Below are 21,166 nucleotides of genomic sequence, written 5' to 3'. Positions count from 1 at the left end.
ATACTTCAGTGTGAAGTGAAGAGGTGTGGATGTGACGTTGGTTTTGTGTTTGTGTGTCAGGTGAGCATCCGTGGCTCGACTTGTGTCTGACGTCGTACCGAGCAGAGGACGACGCGGGACAGAACCAAACCTGCCACCAGGTCTGTCACACCTGCGTCACCAAACCCTCCTCCACGCGGTCCGAACCCGGCTCCGCCTGAACCACCACCAGAAAAACTGTTTCTACTTGTTTTTATTTCACCTGCGTTCTGGTTTTTATCTGGTTTTTATTTATTGTGTAAAAGAAAATAAATGTTAATTAAAATGTTGCTTCGGAAATGTATAAAACTGCTGAGTATGGAGACTTTTAAAAATCTGGCTACGACTTTCAAAATAAAAGACTGAATATTGACTTAATGAGGTTGTTGACATTTGTGTATTTGATCTGCTGAGAGGGGACTCAGTTTATCTGTAATCAGGATTTTTTTTTTTTTGTCTCAGAATAGTTTTATTACTATTTTTATTTTATTTTATTGCTCATTTTATTTTTTGTTATTTGCACCTTAACTATTAGCAGGTGTTCAGATTGGTACAACCCTGCACATGGGGCGGCTGAGACATGAAATATGATCCATCTCAAACCTTTACAGGACTCTCCCAGAAATCCCTGGGAGAGAGAGGACGCATGAAGCAAAACTGTGAAAACTCAAACGTCAGCCATAAAAGATTTTGAAAATATTATTTCATTTTTTCAATGTATGTATTTAAATTTTTTCCATCATAAAATATTTAGGTGATTTGTTACACCCCGGATGATTGGACAACGATGGATGTATCGCGGGACATGGAGCTCTGCGGGATCAGGAGACTTCTGCAGTAAGAAGACGGTAAACCCAGTGCAGAACTTGTTTCAAGGTAAAAGTGTGAATTCATTTTCTATCACTGTTCATCTTCAGAGAACTTTTCAGAAGTGATCTGTGGCGCTGCGGCGCCATCTGCTGGTCAGCTGACAGCTGGGACGGCTCTCTCCTCCAAGGCCTAACAAACAATCAGGCACGTTGAATGAAATACTGATGTAAGTGTTCCTGAATGTTGCTGCTGCCACTGTGTGACACGCAGATTTAGATCATTTGTACAAACACCATCAATGTGTCTGATTTTCTACATGAAGATCCAAGAAACTGACAAACGTGTGTTTGATGTTCCTACCTCCGCCTCTTTAACCAGATCTGCACTAAAGTCTAGTGGCTTGTTCCCCGGCCCGTGCACCTCCTTGGTGGAGGTAATGAGATGCAGCAAAGGGAACTTGAAATCTTTGTATTTATTCCTTTAAATGCACTTATTTGTACTTCCTTATTTCTTCATGTTCTTCCCTCAAAGCTGGAGGACGACGAGCTGACTGATGAATGTTGTGTTTATCTGACTAAAAACTCCTGGTTTCTCTCTCTCTGTTGTCACCTCAACTGGTTTCTCTCCAGAGGACTGATGTTGGAGCCACATCTGCAGAGAGAGAGAGAGAGAGAGACCGGAGAGAGGCAGACTTCAGACTGAAACTGCTGAAGGCCGCGGGCCCCTGAGAGACCAAGTATCTGGACACAAACACACAGGACAAACATCACAGACGAATTCAAAAACTTTCCCTTTCATCGTTACCAAATCGTTTTTAAAAAGAGAAAACTTGCGAAAATAAAATCTCAGCCAAAAAGCTGGAACCGCTTTAGGTGGTAAAACCTGTCAGTGAGAAACAAATCCAGCACCTTGGAGATGAGGTCAGCGCTGCTGTAATACCCAGACTTGATACTAGATGGCAGACAAGCTGAACTTCCCTTTAACTCACTTTAACTGGGAGATTTCTACAGTTTTGTTATTAAAGATTAATCTTCACAGGGATTCAACACAAATACCACGCGCGCACAATGACGTCATGTAGGAATATTTTTTTTAAAGTGTATTTTTGTTTTGGATGAACTGAATGATGCTGCAGGATTATTCAGTTTAATTAAATAATAGTAAAGAGTTTGTGGCTGTTTAATTGGTGCAACAACAGATTCATGTTGTACAACAACGAATGCACACATACAAATGATTTATACTAAAGGAAATAAAAACCTCCAAATATTTCTAGACTATAAATACACATAAAAATTTATTGTGTAAAATCTTCAATGCAAAATTTAGTATTTTTAAATTATTATTAATTTAATATTAAGTTTTTCTCGATTTTCAAAGCAGCAGGTTGAGAATTTATTTTGCTTAATTTTTATTTATTTATTTTTTTTTTTCACATTTTCTGACAGATCATTTAAACCTGAGCTCTTCTGCCAAATACAGAAAGTTTATATCTGAAAACTCGAGATCGAAACTTCCAGAAAAGCTTCTTATACCAAGAGGAAAAGTTTCCGCATAAAACCTGAAAATACATATTTTTGTTGAAGTGGATAATCTCGCACAGATTACACTTCAGTGTGTTATTTGTACAGTTTATTACAGGATCAGAGCACAGGCTTGACAGATGACTGTCCCCTTCCTCTTCCCGCCCCCCTCCTCCTCCTCCTCCTCCTCCTCTCGGATCCTCTCGGATCCTCTCTTGTCTCTCAGACGCAGCTCGGCGTCTTCTCCGGTCGTATATCACGCCACCTCACTACACCGCCCTCCGCGCGCTCGAGTGCGGCTTGGCGTGCAAAAACTTTCCTTAACGGAGGTGGATCTGCGTCGTTTGGGTTCCAGCACTCCACCCCCGTCTCCACCTTCTGCCGCGGAGGATCTGCACGGCTGGTTAACTGATTTGTGGACCTGGTTCCATTCTGGATTTGGGTCTCTCTGGTGATGCCTCCAGACTGGAGCCGCTCCGGGACGCACCCGAACCGGCCAGGTCCACCTGTTTTACACGACCTACGACTTTGTGAAAGCTGCTAGCGCGGGAAAATGAAGGAAAACTGATTTTTTTTTTTCTTCTTCTTTTTTTGAGAGAATATCAGAGCCCAGAGATGGATGGATCATTTTGGATCACACGGTTTCATCTCACGGGTTAGACAGAACCACACGATGCCGCATCCGCCCCTGAGGTTACTGTGTTTGTGGCTGTGCAGCGAGGCCGTGGCGAGTCAACTCCAGTGGCAGAAAACAAAGACGACTTTCAGTCCTCATTATGAATCCACCGCCGCTGACAGGAATGCGCAGAGCCGGAGATGGCGCACAGTCAGCTGGGAGGACAATGGGGGGGTGCGCGGTGCCAGTGCTCAGGCCTCGTGGCTGGATACTGTAAACCGGTCGTCCTCTGAGCCGCTGGGGACGGAGGTACACCGGCGCGCTGTGCGTAAAAGTGACTCGCAAAATGGAGATAGGCGCATCCGACTTGAAGAAGCTTTACGCACGGATGGAGACAAGGTCAGTGAACCGCGGAGTGGTGGATGCAGTCCGGGAAAGGTGCTTAAACAAACCCGACATGGACCCACCTGCAGACCTGAGAGGACCAGACAGCACCGGCGGCAGAGGCGGAGTGTCAAACCCGGCAGGATGAAGCACGGCGAGCCGCTGCAGGACGGAGCCGCGGCTGCGTTGGAGGCTCTGCCCGCGGTCATGGCGCAGGAGCAAGAGGCCTCTCCGCCCTTCGGACTCAACACCAGCGACTACGAGGAGGAGAACTCTCTGCCGGACTTCCCCGACCCCACGCCGCTCGTGCCGGTGAACACGAGGAGCAGACGCAAGCAGGTGAAGAACCCGTTCTACCCGCTCACCGCGGAGTCTTACGGCGCGTACGCGGTGATGATCACGGCCGTCATCATCTTCACCGTGGGGATCATCGGGAACGTGTCGGTCATGTGCATCGTGTGTCACAATTACTACATGAGGAGCATCTCCAACTCGCTGCTGGCCAACCTCGCGCTGTGGGACTTCGTCATCGTCTTCTTCTGCCTGCCGCTCGTGGTGTTTCACGAGCTCACCAAGAACTGGCTGCTGGGAGAGTTCTCGTGCAGGATCATCCCGTACCTGGAGGTGAGAGGAGGGGGGGGGGGCTGTGAGGTGTATATCAGTGTGTTTCACAGGTGCAGGTCTGATGGGTCCTGACATGAGGTTAATGTCTTAAGCTCAACCCTGAAATCTCTTGTCCATCTTCCCAAAACAGATTTAGTTTCTGCACAAAACAAGATCAAATAAACACCATTAAATGAAAGTATGACAGAGCAGTGAAGAACAGACGCCTCGTTAACACGTGTGTCTGCAGAAAGCAACAGGAAGGACCAAACCAAAGGGGTAAAGTTTGTTTCTCATAAGGTGAAGTGCACTGTTGTGACGTCACTGGGTGTAATTTATGTTACAGAATGGAGGAATAATGTCCAAAGTGCACCTGCTCGACAGGTGCTCAGGTCACACCAGAGTGGAAGTGCGTGCACGAGGCTCCAGGCCTCAGTCTGGGTTTTACATCAGGTTTAACTTCGCCTAATGTGAAGGTTGTTTAATCTGATCAGTGTCACATCAGACTGAGGAAAACAAAGACAACACCTGCTGAACACGTGACACCCCACTGTCCAATCAGAGAGAAGATCAGGATTAATGAAGAGTCTCTCAGACTGAGATTAGACAAAGACCCCCCTCTGATCAGAGACTGTGCTCATCAGAGTAAACAGGACGAAGGCCTCGGATTAGATCCGGATCAGTTCAGACTTTCTGTTTGATCCGAGCTTTGTCCACACGCATCTTTCGTTCCTCATCCAACACCTTTGAGATGAACTGGATCACAGACTGTGAGCCAGAACCCATCACCCGGCATCACTGTCCCTCCTGGGTCTGAACCAACATCTGGTGGAAACCTCGAAACCAGAAGAGTGGAGGTTTTTTACAGCAGCGTCCATGTGTCCACATACTTTTGGCCATGGTGTGTGTGTGTGTGTCGGCTGCAGCTTGTAATCTCAGTGTGTTTTGAATCAGCTGGAACATCAACATGTCAGCAGCTGGTGACGGAGAAGCTGAAAACAAAAGGAGTTTAAGCTTCTTTGTTTGAGACGATGACCTACATGACTTTACTGACATTTATCAGCTGTCATCCGTTCACTCTTGACTTTTTATTTCACTTTTATTTATGTATTTATTTTAATTTTAGGCTCGACTGTCCTTTAAAGCCAAATTTATAATGAAAAAAAAACATTTAATCCTATTTGCACATTTATTTAAGATAATAAATAAACATAATTTATTGGCTAGAACTTTATTTTATGGGTTCAGATTTTAATTTCACTAGAAAGAAGCATCTCATTTGGTTATAATCACAGGTGTCAAAACTGTGTCTTCAAACAAACAAACACACACACTCAGTTCAGTAAGAATGAAGGTTAAATAGAAACGTAGAGACACATCAGCAGATCTGAGATCAGTGCCATCACCTCCTTCACCTGTTTAATGGAGCGTAATCACACAAAACACCAAGAGGATTAAACTGCTGGGACTGTCACACACACACACACACACACACACACACACACACACACACACGCACACACACACACACACACACGCACACACACGCACACACACGCACACTGGTAAAGAAAACCTTCACATGAGCATCAGGCTTCTTCAACACAATAAGAAAAATACATTTAAAAAATGAGATAAATAAATAAAATTATAAATAATATATAATCTAAATATATACAATTAAATATATAATAAAAACATTTGATAAAAAAACACATTTTAAAACAAAGCGTTAGGTCTGCAGTTATAAGTTAAAGATATCTGAGCGCGGCCACTACAGACTATATGTCAACGTACGCCAAAACGTAACCAGGAAGTGGATGGCGGGGATGGTTTATAGAGGGGGAATGAAACAGAACGCGGCACAATAATCGTCTTATCTCGATCATCTTGTTTTCATCATCGTTTGGAAACAAAATCGTGATGGAATAATAATATCATAAATAATAAAATAATAAAACCAGACGAATCGCTCAGACCAACACTGACGTGCTTGAAAAACTCATCGTCCCTTTAATCAAGAAGGTCTGCAGTAGATACTTATCTCTATAATTAGAACATGGACACTAATTAATCCCCTGGAACATGTTCTATGAGACATTACACTGAGTTACAGCAGCTGCACGAGACGTGACATCAGGACTTTTCTATTTCTGTTTCATGACAGTAACTCGGCAGCGTCACAGAGACGGTTTCCTGTCTGTGTCCTTCACACAGTGTGAAGTGTTTACAGCTGCTGAGGCTCAGTGCATGAGGTCTGTGACATTATGAAGCAGAACAGGAGGCTGAAGTGTGTGTGTGTGTGTGTGTGTGTGTGTGTGTGTTTCTGTTCTCTGAGAATAAAGAGAGAAAGTAGAAGTGGCAGGTCGGAGCGGTCTGTACTGAAATAGAAAGAGTCGGTCAGAAGATGCTAAAAGCTGCATGTGTGACCTGATCTGACAAAGTGCTTCCTCCTGAGAAACGCTGCTCGTGATCTCGTGGTTTTCTTCTCATGTATTAATTGTTGTGTCTCAAATCAGACGTGTCCTCATTGTTCGGTCACCATTTTCTTTTACAAGTTTAAAAGTATGTTGGCGGTCCCTCCCCCCTTCCACTGCGTTGTCAAGATGGCGGCCGTTTACTCCTTGTAGTTCACTGCATGTTGCCGTGCTCTTTGACGTGAACGCACTTCCGCACTAAAAGATTCTTCATCGAGCAGTCGACTGATTTGTTGTTTCTCTTCTTCTTCTTCTTCTTCTTCTTGAGTACAGAAGTTGTTGTTGTTTTCTGAGGAGTGTAACCAGAGTGTTCTTCTGTTCCCAGGTGGCGTCTCTCGGGGTCACGACCTTCACGCTGTGCGCTCTGTGCATCGATCGTTTCCGAGCCGCCACCAACGTTCAGATGTACTACGAGATGATCGAGAACTGGGCGTCCACCTCGGCCAAGCTCGCCGTCATCTGGGTGGGCGCTCTGCTGCTGGCGCTACCCGAGCTGCTGATCCGACAGCTGGTCACCGAGGACGGCGACCCGCCCGACGTGAGGCCGTGCGAGCGCTGCGTGGTCCGGATCTCCACTGAACTTCCGGACACGCTGTACGTCCTGGGACTCACGTACGACGGCGCGCGGCTCTGGTGGTACTTCGGCTGCTACTTCTGCCTGCCCACGCTCTTCACCATCTGCAGCTCGCTGGTCACCGCACGCAAGATCCGCCGCGCCGAGCGGGCCTGCGTCCGCGGCAGCAAGAAGCAGATCCAGCTGGAGAGCCAGATGAACTGTGCCGTGGTGGCGTTGGCCATCCTCTACGGCTTCTGCATCATCCCGGAGAACATCTGCAACATCGTCAGCGTCTACATGGCGGCCGGCGTTCCCGCGAAAACCCTGGACATCCTGCATCTGGTGAGCCAGCTGCTGCTCTTCTGTAAGTCTGCGGTGACGCCGGTGCTGCTGTTCTTCCTGTGCCAGCCGTTTACCAAAGCCTTCCTGGACTGCTGCTGCTGCTGCTGCGAAGAGTGCGGCCCGCCGCGGTCCCCCGTCACCGCCACCAGCGACGTCGACAACGAGTGCACCACCACCGAGCTGGAGCTGTCACCGTTCAGCACCATGCGCAGGGAGGCGTCCACCTCCGCCGCCTACGCTGTTGTGGGGACACACTGCTGAGGTCGAAGGTCGAAGGAGAGCTCGCTCCGGGTCATTCCTCTGATGTGATCATGTGATCGACGGACACGTTTGACGTATCAGGCCACAAACTCTTGGAGCGGAATCGACCCGAACTGTCGAGCAAGTGTTTTTACTGACGGACAGACTGACGCCGCCGTCCGTCCTCTCGCTGTTCACAGAGTTTATCTTTGACACAGTCGGTGTTAGTTCACAGCGTTTTAGTTCTTTCACTAACTCACACGTGTTTCCACTGAAGCTGCTTCCTGTTCATTCTCACTGTTTGTGGACGAGCATCATTTTTATGCCCTTTTTTAAATTTTTCCCTTGAAAATTGATTTTATTTTAGTTAGTTTAGTTAGTTGTGTTGAATTTATATTTAAAGTGAAGTAAATAGTCAGTTATTAGTCGTTATTCTAAGGGGGGGGGGGGGCATGCCTCAGGTGGTAGAGCAGGTTGGCTGCTGATCCTGTGGTTGGCGGTTCGATCCCCAGCTGCATCAGGAGAGGCGTCTGGCGTAAAACCTATCCCAAATCAAATATACTGATGGTGACCCAGTGTGGCGACCACACACATTATTCTACATATATTCACGATTCGATTCGATTCGATTCTTGAGCTCCATGACGGTGGATTGTTTTCTTGCGTGTTACTCGATGCTTGATTGACGTTTGGAAATCAATCAATACACCTTTGAGGTTATTAAACCCAAACATTGAGGATGGGTTCGGGTTGAATGACTTGTTCCTTAGGTTTTCCGTCGCTCGCACCGAGGAGGAGTGTCCGGGCGCCATCTACAGGATCAGCAAGCTAAACTCATGTCAGGAGAAAATGTAAACCGGCGCTGTTACAACACTGAAAGTCGATTTTTAGAGATAGCATCGCGACTCTTATGTGAATCGATTCTTTTTGTTCACACCTCTACCATATATGTTAAATTATTTACTCTCCGCACGCAATAAAAGACTGACCTTTAACTGGAATTAATTATTTGGTTACGTGCCAATCAAATCTAAAATCTGATTTCCCCCTTTTACCAAGTTGCATTGTCGTCAGAGGTCAGACAATAAAGTTTTACCTTAAATTGGGAAAACGGGCATAAAAAGTTCTCATCCACCACAGCTGCCTCAGCATCTGTACTTTGTTCTTTTGAATGTTCTTGTTCTTGGTTCTTTTCTTTGTGTGAGTGAGTCAAAGGGACGGACAGTAATGTATTGAGGCGACGCTGTGTTGTGTTGTTGTTAGCTGATGTTCTGCCTGTGTGAGTGTTTTGTTCTTCACTCTGTTGGAGAGCAGGAAGCCTCAGTCTGTAATGTGACAGGTTTGTTTGGCCACATGAGAAGTATCACTTTAATTAAAAGATATTTTAAAATAGATTTGTAGAACTTGTTGTGCATTTAAAGAGATGAATTATTATTTGTTTCTCACACTCACTTGAATGTTGGCAGAAATCAAGCTGTCACTTTTTCACAAACACAAATTTGAACTGATCAGAATGAACACGTAATTCCTTAAAACTAATCAATTCACAGGCGCAAAGTTTGGTGATCTTTGACACGAACACTCCCACCAACGATCTGCTTTCATGACGTATAATTCAGTGCATGTTTACGAGCAGCCAAGGGGGAAAAACATCAGTTGTGTCCCATTTTGAAGAACTACAAAAGTCGCAACAAAAAATCCGTAAAATAAAACAAATAAAACAAATTCTGCAGTTTTAAAAAGAGCACAGTTTGTGTCTGTTTCACTTGTGAACGAACCACTGCACAAAGCTAATTCAGGCTGTCGTTTTTGCATTTCATTCGCACGAGAAAACATTTTAAAATGATTTTTTAATGATATTTGTTGGTCTTGTACGAAACAAACATGTTTCCTTATGTCTGGAGAATATGATTTCTAGGCCGGGGCGTCTCTGTACAACAGTGTGACACATTTTTACCTTTATCAAAAACAAATTGCAGCTGAAAAGTGGCTGATTTTGCTGCTCTCTAACCGGCTGTAGATCCTGCCCACACTTGGGCCACATCCTTGTTTTCTTCTGGCCCAGTATATACCCAGTTCTACGGCCCGAATCTGGTAAATATACATCACGACTGGCAGATGTTGCTTCAACATCTGGACCAATTCTGGCGTACACACAGAAAATCCTTAAGCTATCAGTCAATCCTGGAGGATAACAGCCGGAATCTGCCCAGATGTGGAAGTATGTGGGCCAGACTCGGGGCCGAGGACCCAGACAGATGTTGGGCCAGAAGTTTCATTTTGCCGTCTGTACAGCAAAATGAAACCACCAGGACAGTTTCATGCTGATGAAAGCCATAGAAGTGAGTCACATAAAACTGTAACTTCCAGAACCTGAAATACCATAAACACCTCCTTCTGTTATCGTCCAGCATCAGGCACTAAAATCCTGCTGGTGTTTTATAGATGCTGCAGAGTTTCTTACAGGTTGAACTACTCAGAGCTTTACCAGTAGTGGAGCTACAAATGTAAAGTTTATTTTGGTAAAATCATCAGCTGGGAGAAAAGAAGCAGAGTGAGAGTCATTATTGCCGTCCATCCAGAAGACACAGCTGCCATTGTTTGTACAGTTCAGACTCAACACAACATGTTACAGTCAGTGCAGCAAACGACCGAATCTCCCTCCGGCGGCGACAGAAAGCAGCTGACAAGTCAATGCAAGAACATCATTTATTTATTCTATTTTTTATTTTGAATTAGTCTTATTTGCTCAAATCACAAAGAAACACCAGAATTAAAAAAATGGCTTCTCCTCCTCTGATGACAGTTTATTTGCCGCGTCACGCTCAGGACAACTCTCAGCTGTTTTGTCTCTCGCCATCGTGTCGTCATCACCGTCGCCGCCCAGCCAGGGTGAACACACAGGATGCCATTGTCCTCGCCTCCCGTCGTCATGACGACAGAGGGAGTCTGCCTCTCAGCTGGCCGCCTCACTGAACAGAGTGAACAGTACCACAGACAGCACACATGGAGGCTCAGTTATTCAGAGAGAAGTGGTCACTGATGGTTTGTGGTGTGAACAGGGTCCTGGTTACTTCTGGTTTGGTAAACAACTCAAACAAGTCTGCATGTGCTCACAAGTAGATGAACTGACACCTGAGCTGGTTCTTCTCTCCACATATTTTCTGTACAGGTAAACACATGTTCCAGGTGCAGCTGTTAATTTTAGCTCGACACATTGTCACTGTGAATAGTTTGAACTTCCAGTGTGGACTTGTGACTCTGCTGCTGAGAGAGAAAACATGGCATAGTATCTTTCTGTGTTAAAAAGCATTAAAAGCAGTATTTGCCAGCATTTAGCAATATACTAATTGCATGTTAGCGCTTATCATTTAGAACGAGTTAAGTAAGTATTTATTTGTAGGCCTCTTTGTCTACCCTGTGTGTTGGCATGTTGACATTGTTAAATTTAGAATCTCTTTGTGATAACTTATAGATTTTTTGACACTAATCATTTAGCATAAGCATGCTAACATGCCAACATTTGATGTGTAATGTTTAGCCTGATAGCTTATTAGAAACCCTAGTATGCTAATGTACGCATGTTGTAAACACTTTATTTATAATAATTCTTCAGCCTGTGATGTATATTTTTATGTGTGTACAGTTAGCACACAGTCACATGCTAATGTTTAGCATTTTAGCTTGTTAGTGTGGATCATTAATTTTATTCTATTTGTAATGTTTAGCCTGTTGGCTTGTTAGCATACGAATATTTATCATCATGTTCATCTGTAGCATTTTAGCATGATTTTTACTCTGGGGGTGTAACATTTACATTTTAGCATGATTAAGGTACAAACATTTACATTGAACTGATTAGCGTGTTAGCTTTACTTGAACCTTAATAGTTTATTTGTAGGCCTATTAACCTGCATGCTATAATTCCAATGTTAGCATGTCAACATTGTTAGATTCAGAACGTCTAGCATTTTAGCATGTTAGCACTAATCGTTGTAACATGTATTTTAGCATGAGCATGCCAACATTTTACACTTAATTTCTGGCCTCTTAGCTTATCATACTAATGTTAGCATGCAAACATTTGATTTGTAATCTTTGGTCTTTCATGTTTAGCTCAGTTTAGTCAGTACAGTGATACTCTTACACTTAACATGTTAGTGTAACTAGCATTTTAGCTTTGCGGTATAAATCCTGCTGTTAGCTTGACTCACAATCAGCCACCAGCTACACCAGGATTCTTGATCTGAATGTCAGTGAACTGACAGATGTCTGAATGTTTTGTGCGGCTCCCATCAAGAACCTCAGAGAAATATCTTCACATAGCTGAATGCAGGATGAACTGCACCACTCTGATGTTTATCTGCAAAGACATGATGAGAGAGAAGATAGATTCAAAGTAAGCATGACATTCAGCCATTTAATCTTCATGCTGCAGCAAGAGAAGTCGAAGACTGTGTCGGCGCTTCATGCTCTGGATGAATTCTCATAAAGATGGATCTGAAAAATAAGAGTTCTATTCTAATTTTACTGACACAAGATGATGTTTAAAAAAATCTTTCACTCTTCTTTTCCCAAGTCATTTAAGACAATATAATTTTAAAATGAACTTGTATTTATAGTGTTCATTCTCTCGCATAATGACATAACATTCTTCCCTAATTGTATTCATCACAGAATCACCTAGAGAGGAGTCTTTGTATGTAAACCACATTCTTCTCTAATCACTCGCTTGGCTTTGATTTGCTCTCTGGCACCAAACTTGCGTGTTTGAGTCTTTTGTAAATGAGGCTGGCGGCCCCAGTCGCTGCTCCAGTAATTAGACAGCCCCATTCATTCAGAAACAATGGGGCGACGGGTACACTGGGGCTCTGCTGCTGAACAAGCTGCTCACTGACCTTCTCCTAACTGCTCCCAGGGCTGTTTTCTGGGATGAAACGAACATCCTGGGAGGGCTGGAACTGCCGCCCCTGATTGGTGGACAGGAGCCAGGTTTCCGGAGTAACCGAACCACTTGTCCTGGATGGTGCAGATTTAGATAACTTTTTTTTTCTGCTGAGGTATCCAAACACCAAAACAGCCATAAAACAGTCATAAAATAAAAAGTTATGAGCATCATTACAACAGAATTTGCTGCCAAGTCACTATGTCTGCTGTGTGTTTCTGTCATTGGTCACATTAAGAGACAAAGTTTGGAATATACACCAGATGATTGTCCCTTTCCTGATACAATCAGGTTTCACTTTATTAGGTACACCTAGCTAAAACTAATGCGGCCTGAAAAATCAGTCCTGTTATAACTTCTACCTTCATGAATGTCCAGTTTTTGTTTAAACTGTTTTTAGGACGTGTTGTGTTGGAGGAAAAGGTTGATTGTTTACTCACATGACCTTTTGCACCAAACAAGAGTAAACCCGTCAACCGGTCACTAGTCACTGATCACATAAAATAAAATAGATAAAAGACACAATAAACATTTTAGTTCAATTAAAAGTATTCAAATTAAGGAGAATACACAGGAAGTTCAAAGTGACTTAAAGCACGAGACACAAGGTGATTGATATTTAGCCAAAAGTCTCTTTGTTGGCTAAACCACAGCCGGGACTCAGGATGTGAACCCATATCTCTGGTGTTAAAAATCCTGCCCTTTGTCCGACCACCATAGTTATCTATATATAACCTACTTCCTAGTACAGGAGACATGGTTGTGATGGGAGTAGTATCTCTACCAATAAGCAGCAGCCAAATCAGTACAGGAATTAAAAGAATCCAAACAGTAGCCGTACATACACCTGGTTGAATTTTATTACATGATGACAAACTCGGACAAACCAGTTGATGACATTTCAGATCCAGTCATTCTCATAAAGACTTTTTTTTTTAAAAACATGTCTGATACTTGTGACGGGATTCGCCTGAGGGAGATGTACAGGTAAATCAACAATTCTACCTGAAGTTAGCCTCCAACTCCCTGTGAGGGTCACACAGTCCTACACACCGCTCCATCCAGGATCTCTGCTGGTTCCCTCCATGTTTGTTTTAGAACAAGAACACTTAATGTTGGGCGTTCTCGCAGGATTTGCTGGGTCAGAACTCCACTGGTTATTGAGTGGTTCAGTGTTTTGTTTATCGTGAGGTTTATGCCTCTTCTTGACTTTTCAAAGGCTAAATAATCTGTGCAGGTTGGTGGGAACGATATTAACGTGTGGTTCGTGTCTTTACAGTTTTCATCCAGTCTTCAAAGAATCTGGACAGAACTCGTGAAGACGTCTCCTCTGGACCAAAGTGTTGGACTGATTTTGGTCCTGGATTCTGAATGTGGCGTTCAGTCGTTCATTTCTGACTCACTGTTCTTCTCTCTCGTCTGCAGCTGACAGTGTTTCTGCTGATAACCAGCTGAGTCTCTGCAGCAGCTTGTCGTACCCTCGGGTGAAGGCTTTTAATGGTGGTTGAGCGCGGCAGCTGCTGTCAGAGAGGTACAGTGAGCTGATTCACTCTAAAGACCCCCCCCCCAAAAAAAACGTTTCACATCCTATCTGTCTTGGCACAAAACAAACAAAGTGAAACTGTGCAGTCTGAGGTGCCACCTCCTCAGTCTGCTGCTGAGTATCACATCCAGAAAAGACCGAGAAGAGAAACTAGAGGCAGTTTATGGAGTTCCTGCCACACGAGAGGAGATGTGATGTTACAGTGTTTCTGTGTTTGTTTTGCTCCGGTGTCTTTATTTATCACAAAGCTGCAGAAATATTCAACCCAGACTCTGAAAAATCACAGGAAACTAAACTAACCACCAAGGAGAAAATACATTAAGCAGATACAGGGGAGGAGAAATACTGCTGATCTACTACTGATCTAACATGACCCACTTTTACCAGAGTTTTTAATGGTGATTTAGTGCCTTCACAGTTAATGTGAACAGCATCGCCAGTGACTGAAAATAGAAGATGAGGAGGACAAAGTGAAAAAGTTCATAAAAACTGAATATAAGAACCTTTATTTTGAAGTTGTGTTCCACAGTGTAATCTGAACCTTCCAACTGACTTCAACAGCTAGCCTAGCTCCCGCTCCCCCAGCTAGCCTGAGCAACAACAACAACAACAACAACAACAACAACAACAACAACAACAACAACCTGTCCCCCTCACTCTCAGCCAATCACAGGGAGGTTGTCTCACACCTATCGCTGTCACAGGTAGCTCTGATCACTGACAGGCTTCACAGCCTCTAAGCAGAAACACGCCTTCACTGACAACCCGGAAATCTCAGTATCTGCAGTTAGGAGCCGTTTCTACGAACCTAACAGTCTTAACACAGTAACACAACAACATAACAGTCACTTGAACGTGTCACCCGGTCCGTTATGATACCGACGTCCTAGTAGTGAGCTAAACGTCAGTTAGTCAACCTGATATTCATTTCCAACAAGATCTAACGTCTTTCTGTAGCGTTGTTAGCATGTTAGCATGTTGACATTAGCATTTAGCTCAAAGCAGAGCCGTTAGCATGGCTGTATCCTTGTTAGGACTTGTAAGGCTTGAAACATCTGGAAACTCACGAGAAAACAAAATATTTCATGTTCAAATCAGAAACAGACATTCGTGAAAAAGTGTTTGTGTTGCTTATTTATGCTGCAGTTTCTGTGGAAAAGACAGAAAACCTGAAGAAAAACAAAACAGGAGGATCGGAGGACAACAACCTCTGAAGCTGGATCATTTAATACGGTAAATCTTCACTTTTCATGTGTCTATTTTATTCCTTATTTCTCCTGCTACATGAACCTGTTAAAATCTTAATGAGAGCTCATGAGAAGACGAACAATACGTCAAAGATTTCACTCGGTGTTTGAGGTAAAAGGCCCAAAAAGTTTGTCAATCTACGAAGAGACTAATGACTGTTACGTAAATGTTCTTGGCTGAAACAAACATGGCGGCGGCGATTGTCAGCAGCATCCGAGCGTCAGGCGAGAACATTAATGTGTGTTTAACCCCTCTGAGAAATAGCAGGGCGAAGGGTCGGGGATAATTATGAGGAGAAAAGTGAAAGGGGGGGGGGGGATCTGAGAGCCTTGTCCGTCCAATTAACACCGTGAAAGAGCCTTTTGACGAACAGCGTGAGTCAGCTTCCATGATGTATCTGCAGAAGCCGGGGTCGTTTGGGAGATGGCAGCCCGGCTGTTGTTGCTGGGAGCAGTTTTGTAATTGTGGGGGGGGGGTTGGTGAATTCCCTTAGTGAAGCATCGGTCTGGGCAGCGGGGCGTTCAGTCACAGCCGGTGACCTAGAAATGTTGCTGCAATCCCCAACAAAGGAGGAGAATCGGGACAATAAAGCTCTTATCCCACCACCACAACAGCTTCCATCTGACAGAGCAGATTATACAGGCAGGACCACGGCCGAGCCGAGCCAAGCTGGGCTGGGTCGGACCAGGCTGCACCAGGAGGAGGCGGTGGGTCGTTTGGCAATCAGCTGCTTGGGTTTGTTCCTTTCCTATGGGGTCACCAGCAGCCCATAAACTCTAGTTATGTGCTGACCTTTCCTCTAGGTGGATACACACCTGCTCTGATTTCACTGACCACGTTTTTTATTTTCAGTCTACACAGCAGTTACATTTAAATTTCTTCATTTATAAACTTCATGATTTATGAATCAGTATTTCCATTCAATATTATTCCCTCCTATTAATTAATCAGTGATCATCCCTCTGCTCAGTAACGATGGTCCAGATAAACCAGGTGGTACAGATGGTGTAGATACCATCAGCTGTTCTGCTGCTGGAAAACTTTAAACATCCGCTGTTTGCATCCGTTAAATGTCCGTCCCGCTCTTCAATGAATATGAAGGTCTTATGAATATTCAGTTGCATCATCCATCACTCAGTTTAGTAACTGCTAAAAGTTTCAAACTGATGGTTCACTAAATCACTAGTTATAGAACTTCATCATGATGTGACATTAAAACATTGTAGAAACGTTGTTGCCAGTAAAGACGTCAGTGATGAGTAAATTGGTTGCTAGGAAACGTCTGTAGGACCATCCAATCACAAGCTGGAACATAACCACCACAAAGAACAGTTTATATGGTCGTCCTGTGAGGCAAGCAACATTTTTTCTTCCTCTTTCACATGTGAAAACAGGTGAATTTTTTTTTCCTAAGATTGTAAGGCAATTGATTTTTTTTTATTTTTTGACAGAATCATTTTTCTAAATTTTGTTTGTTTTTCTTTCATCCATGAAAACAAGTGAATTTAATTTTCCAGGCTCATATTTCTAAGTTTGTTCTAAGTTTTTTCTAACAGGATCATTATTCTGTTTTTTGTTTTTTTTAATTGTTTTTCTTTCATCTGTGAAAAAGTGATTTTTTTTTTCACAGATGAAAATAATAATAATAATAATAATAATAATAATAATAATAATAATCCTGGCAAAAAAAACAAAACAAAACAAAAAATGTCACGTGCCTCTCAGGGCTTCATTGTGTTTGGAGGCCAAACAATAAATTAAACTTAACTGCCAGTTCTTTGTAAAGGTAGGTGTGATAAACATGTTACTTACACAGAGAGATGTTTGAATAATCACAGTTATCATGAATCTGTCAATCAGTTTATCGCCTGCAGCCTCGAGAGCTGATCAGTGGTCAATACTTCATTAGTACCAGAGAAACCTGAAGGTTTGATTCATCTACAGGTCTGCGTCTTCACTTCCTACACGAGAGAGCACAACACAGAAATCAACCAGTGGTTACTTAGATGTGACAACATTAATATTAATATGACACTTATTTTGTTCCTTTCCTCTGTCTTCCATTGCTTTAATCTTCTTCTCATTCCCAGAGGCACGATGACAGATATACGGTCTGTTCACACTCCACCTCTGCCGCCACAGCTGCTCACACACTCTGGAGGCAGTGAAAACGAGTGTAGCCGGTGACACAACCCAGCGGGATCTCCTCTCTGTGAGCCGCAGGTCACAGCAGAAAACCAGGAAGAGATCCCAGACATGAAATATTCATAGAGCGCACGACAACAGTCCGGCCGTTCATCAGAGTCACTCAGACTCCGGATTCCTCTGAGAGACCAGCTGATGCTGACGAGTCCTGAATATGGATGAGAGGACGTGAACCGAAGTCCAACATGTGTCGCCACATAAAATCTCACTGTGCTCAGGAATTCATTCATTCGCTCTGAACAATGAGTGTGTTTGAGCACCGAGCTCTGCTCACACACACACACACACACACACACACACACACACACACACACACACACACACACACAAAACGCGTTTTATTTCACAATGAACACTGTATTTACTCATGTGACATTTTACTCAGTGCTGTTTATTCACCGTCACACAGAGGCAGGCAGATGTTTCCGGTCTGTGTGGCGCCATTTCTTTTGTCCTGTTTCAGGTCAGTGATGAAACGTCTCCGTCAGGTAATGAGGAGGAACACTTTGTTTCACTGGCTCGCTCCACATGAGATATTTGTCTGTTAGAAACAGTTTAATCATGTGTTTGTTTGTCTGTTTGTTGACGGTACTTTTATGTGCAAGTCCAAGAGAGAATGTCTTGATTTGGGTTTTTTATTTTTTATTTTTAAATTTGAAATGTGTCTAAAGAGACAGTAAATGTGCAGACATCATGTTGTACTATTGATCACTATATTAATATTGTAACATTATTGAATTTCCTGCAAGGTCATGTTCGCAATCTCATATTTTAGATTTTGTTCCTGGTTTCTGTGTTTATTTTCATCTACATATTTTATCATCATCTGTCTTTCTATTGTCTAATTTCTTTGTCTTTCTATTCGCTCTTATTTTAATGTTCTATTTCATTTTTTTTATTATAAAGAACTTTGAGCTTCATTTCTTGTATGAAAATCATATGTGATGAAATTGAAACAGTCTCTTCTGCTGTGTAGGTGCGGAGCTCCGTGTGATGTGAAACAGGAGGAGGAAAACGTTTCTGACAGAAGAAATTGAAGACAGAAGAAAAGGCTGCTGCCTGGAGGACGGAGAGCCGAGTGTGAAGACACAAACAGGCACACAGTCAGTACTATCAGTGACACTCAGTCTTACGCAGCCCACACGAACACAGCGTCACATCCCGCTGCAGGAAAACGCACTCTGCAGATTCACGTTCAGATCACCGTGTTATCCGCCGTCTCTCCAGTTACTGGCCGCTCTACAACCGCATTCATCCTCAGTTCAATATAGACGTTCTTTATAAGTGTTTTAAAATGAACTGAAATAAAACACACACAGACACAATCACTCCATCTCCGCTGTTTGGAGCCACGGTAAAAAAAAAAAAAAAAAATGATGGTTTTGAAATGAGTCGACGCAGCAGAAAACAGGAAGTAGTGAGTTTACTTGTCGTTGTTTTTAAGGACGAGCTGAGTGAGGTTTGAGTCCAACAGTCTGAGGTGGTCGAGCCCCAGAGACTGAACTTTATTCATTCAGGCCACATGAAACTGGTCTGTGTTTGTGTCGGAGTCATGACTCCAGATGTGAATGAAGCCTCAGTAGCTGCTGAAACTGGAGGAGAGTGAACACAAAGAACCAACACCCCCCCGCCTGTTATATGCCGGATTTGCATTGATTGCACATATTATTATTCTGCATACTTATTCGTCTGATTCCTCTTCCGTATAGAGATTCATCGTACCTTCTCGAAAACCCAGCTGTCACGAGTTTGAGGCAAGTATGGGTAAGGGGTGGACCCAAATTCGGAGGAGGAACCAGTGTCAAGGAATTTATTAACAAAACAACACATAACGAAACACACAACAAATCTCATCACCACCAATGAAACCACACGGACAAGACAGAGCAAGGGCTTTTTAAAGGAACAGAACTTATTACTATGGAGAACAGGTGATGAAGCAGACACAGGTTGGACACATCAGGGATGATTAACCAAAGGAAGCAAAACTAGAACTCAGACACTGGGGCGACATGACTATCAAAATAAAACAGGAAGTGCATGGGGAAACAGAGCACAAGACAGGGAAGACAAAACTAGACACCACAAACACCCAAACCAGAAACACTCAAAACCCAGAACAGAAACCCAAAACACAGAAAACCAAAAACCAAGAAAGTCCAAAAAACCAAAACCCTGGAGCCTCCAGGCTGAGACCATGACACCAGCACCCGGCACAGGGCCTGTAATGCTCGCACCTGTCTGGACAGAAACATGTACAGGAATTTCACGCTACTGTTCGCAGGTGTTTTAGTAAATCCTAGACTATCCTGCCTCACACAGTATGCTCATATGTCACTGAGGTCTTTTGTCCAGATTAAACACAGGTGTTGGTTAAAGTGTTGATTGGTGAGCTCTAGAGGTGCAGGTGTGGACAGTCATGCTAGCTGTTTCCCCCTGTTTCCAGTCTTTATGCTAAGCTAAGATAACCAGCTTCTGGCTGTGGCTTCATATTTACTGTTCAGACATGAGAGATTTTATAATACAACTCTTACCAAGAATTCAAATAAGCACATTTCCCAAAATGGCGAACTTCTATTCAATTCAATTCAGTTTCATTTGTATAGCACCAAATCATAATACACATTATCTCACGGGACTTTACAGGATCAGGTCGAGACCTTACTTTATCAGTTCCCACAAAGAGCAGCACTCGGTGATAAGGGTGAGGAAGAAACCTCCAACAGAGCTGGACTCGGGGGCGCACATCTGCCTCCACCGGTTGGGTTTGAAATGAGAAAGAGGGGATGGGGGAGGAGAGAGAGAGAGAGAGACCGTGGACGGCAGTATATACTGTTGATTGTTAATTGTAACAGTGAAAATAACAGTTATACCCACAGGTAATGTTCTCCTGTTTAAATGTCAGACAGCAGACTTTTTGTTTAAAGGCTAGTCTGATTATAGACGCCGTGAGAAAGAGTCATGTCTCCCGCGCTGCCACTGATGACGACATCCTGCAGGACGCTATACGGTGGTTCAACCTGGCAGCAGATAGAGGAAGCTCAAAAAAGCGTGAAACTGTCAGCATCCTTACCCAAGAAGATCAGCCTGCTGTTTCACGTTGAGAAAACGTTTTAGTATGCAGACTCCCTGCAGTTCTTGAAACAGGTTCTTGCATTTAAAATCCAAAAGATTTTCATTAAATAAAACTTTTTGATACAATTTATGGTTGCATTTAATTTTGCCAGTAACACCTATATTCCACATGTATTTACAGTCTGTAATGTCATTTTTTAATAGAGGATTTCATTGTTACTAGCAGAGTCCATCTTTGGATAATAACTGTGTAAGGCACTTACAGAAAACTGCATTTATGTTCCTCAGTGCGACAGTTTGAAATGTTCTGATAACTCTTACACCCATAATGAAGCTGTATTAAGTTACTACAATACAAACCCAATTTCCCTACTTCTACTGCTTCAGTGAAGGCATTTAACTGTAGAATTGTTTTATTAATATTAATAAAGGCAGACTGGTTAAGTATTCGAGCTTTTATAGAGCAATCCAGGTGTTGGTCAGCTGGATTTTAGATTTCTGCAGCTATATCTAGCCAGATGAGTCATTTTGAATAAGGGATCCAGAACGGGTCTGGACTGAATTAACCGTCTTCATGGACA

The 21,166-nt window shown here is 43.3% G+C and overlaps 2 protein-coding genes across 4 annotated transcripts in view; both read left to right on the top strand.

Moving 5' to 3' along the window:
• pot1 (protection of telomeres 1 homolog) overlaps positions 1–396 on the top strand; it is a 59,793-nt gene extending 59,397 nt beyond the window's left edge. For all 3 annotated transcript variants that reach the window (XM_023419955.2, XM_023419954.2, XM_087177605.1), the window contains exon 20: positions 61–396. In XM_023419955.2, coding sequence (XP_023275723.1) covers positions 61–200 — 140 coding nt within the window. In that variant the 3' untranslated portion in view covers positions 201–396. The remainder of the gene's footprint in view (positions 1–60) is intronic.
• Positions 397–2,583: 2,187 nt separating this feature from the next.
• On the top strand, positions 2,584–8,963 carry gpr37a (G protein-coupled receptor 37a). The gene is made up of 2 exons (XM_023419956.2): positions 2,584–3,975; positions 6,757–8,963. Exons 1-2 carry the CDS (start codon positions 2,971–2,973, stop codon positions 7,588–7,590), a joined length of 1,839 nt encoding a protein of 612 aa, XP_023275724.1. The 5' UTR covers positions 2,584–2,970; the 3' UTR covers positions 7,591–8,963.
• The last annotated feature ends 12,203 nt before the right edge of the window (positions 8,964–21,166 follow it).

The sequence above is a fragment of the Seriola lalandi genome, unplaced genomic scaffold (assembly GCF_002814215.2).
Source record: "Seriola lalandi dorsalis isolate HSWRI2012SDOR001 ecotype SW California unplaced genomic scaffold, Sedor1 jcf7180002054614, whole genome shotgun sequence".
Classification (NCBI taxonomy): Eukaryota; Metazoa; Chordata; class Actinopteri; order Carangiformes; family Carangidae; genus Seriola; species Seriola lalandi.
The sequence above is the reverse complement of the archived record's forward strand: the minus strand, read 5'-3'. Positions and strand labels throughout refer to the sequence as shown.

Coding starts and splice junctions, on each gene's coding strand:
- gpr37a (XM_023419956.2), top strand. CDS start 2,971: ATGGATCATTTTGGATCACACGGTTTCATCTCACGGGTTAGACAGAAC. Junction 3,976..6,756: donor GGATCATCCCGTACCTGGAG/GTGAGAGGAGGG, acceptor TTCTGTTCCCAG/GTGGCGTCTCTCGGGGTCAC.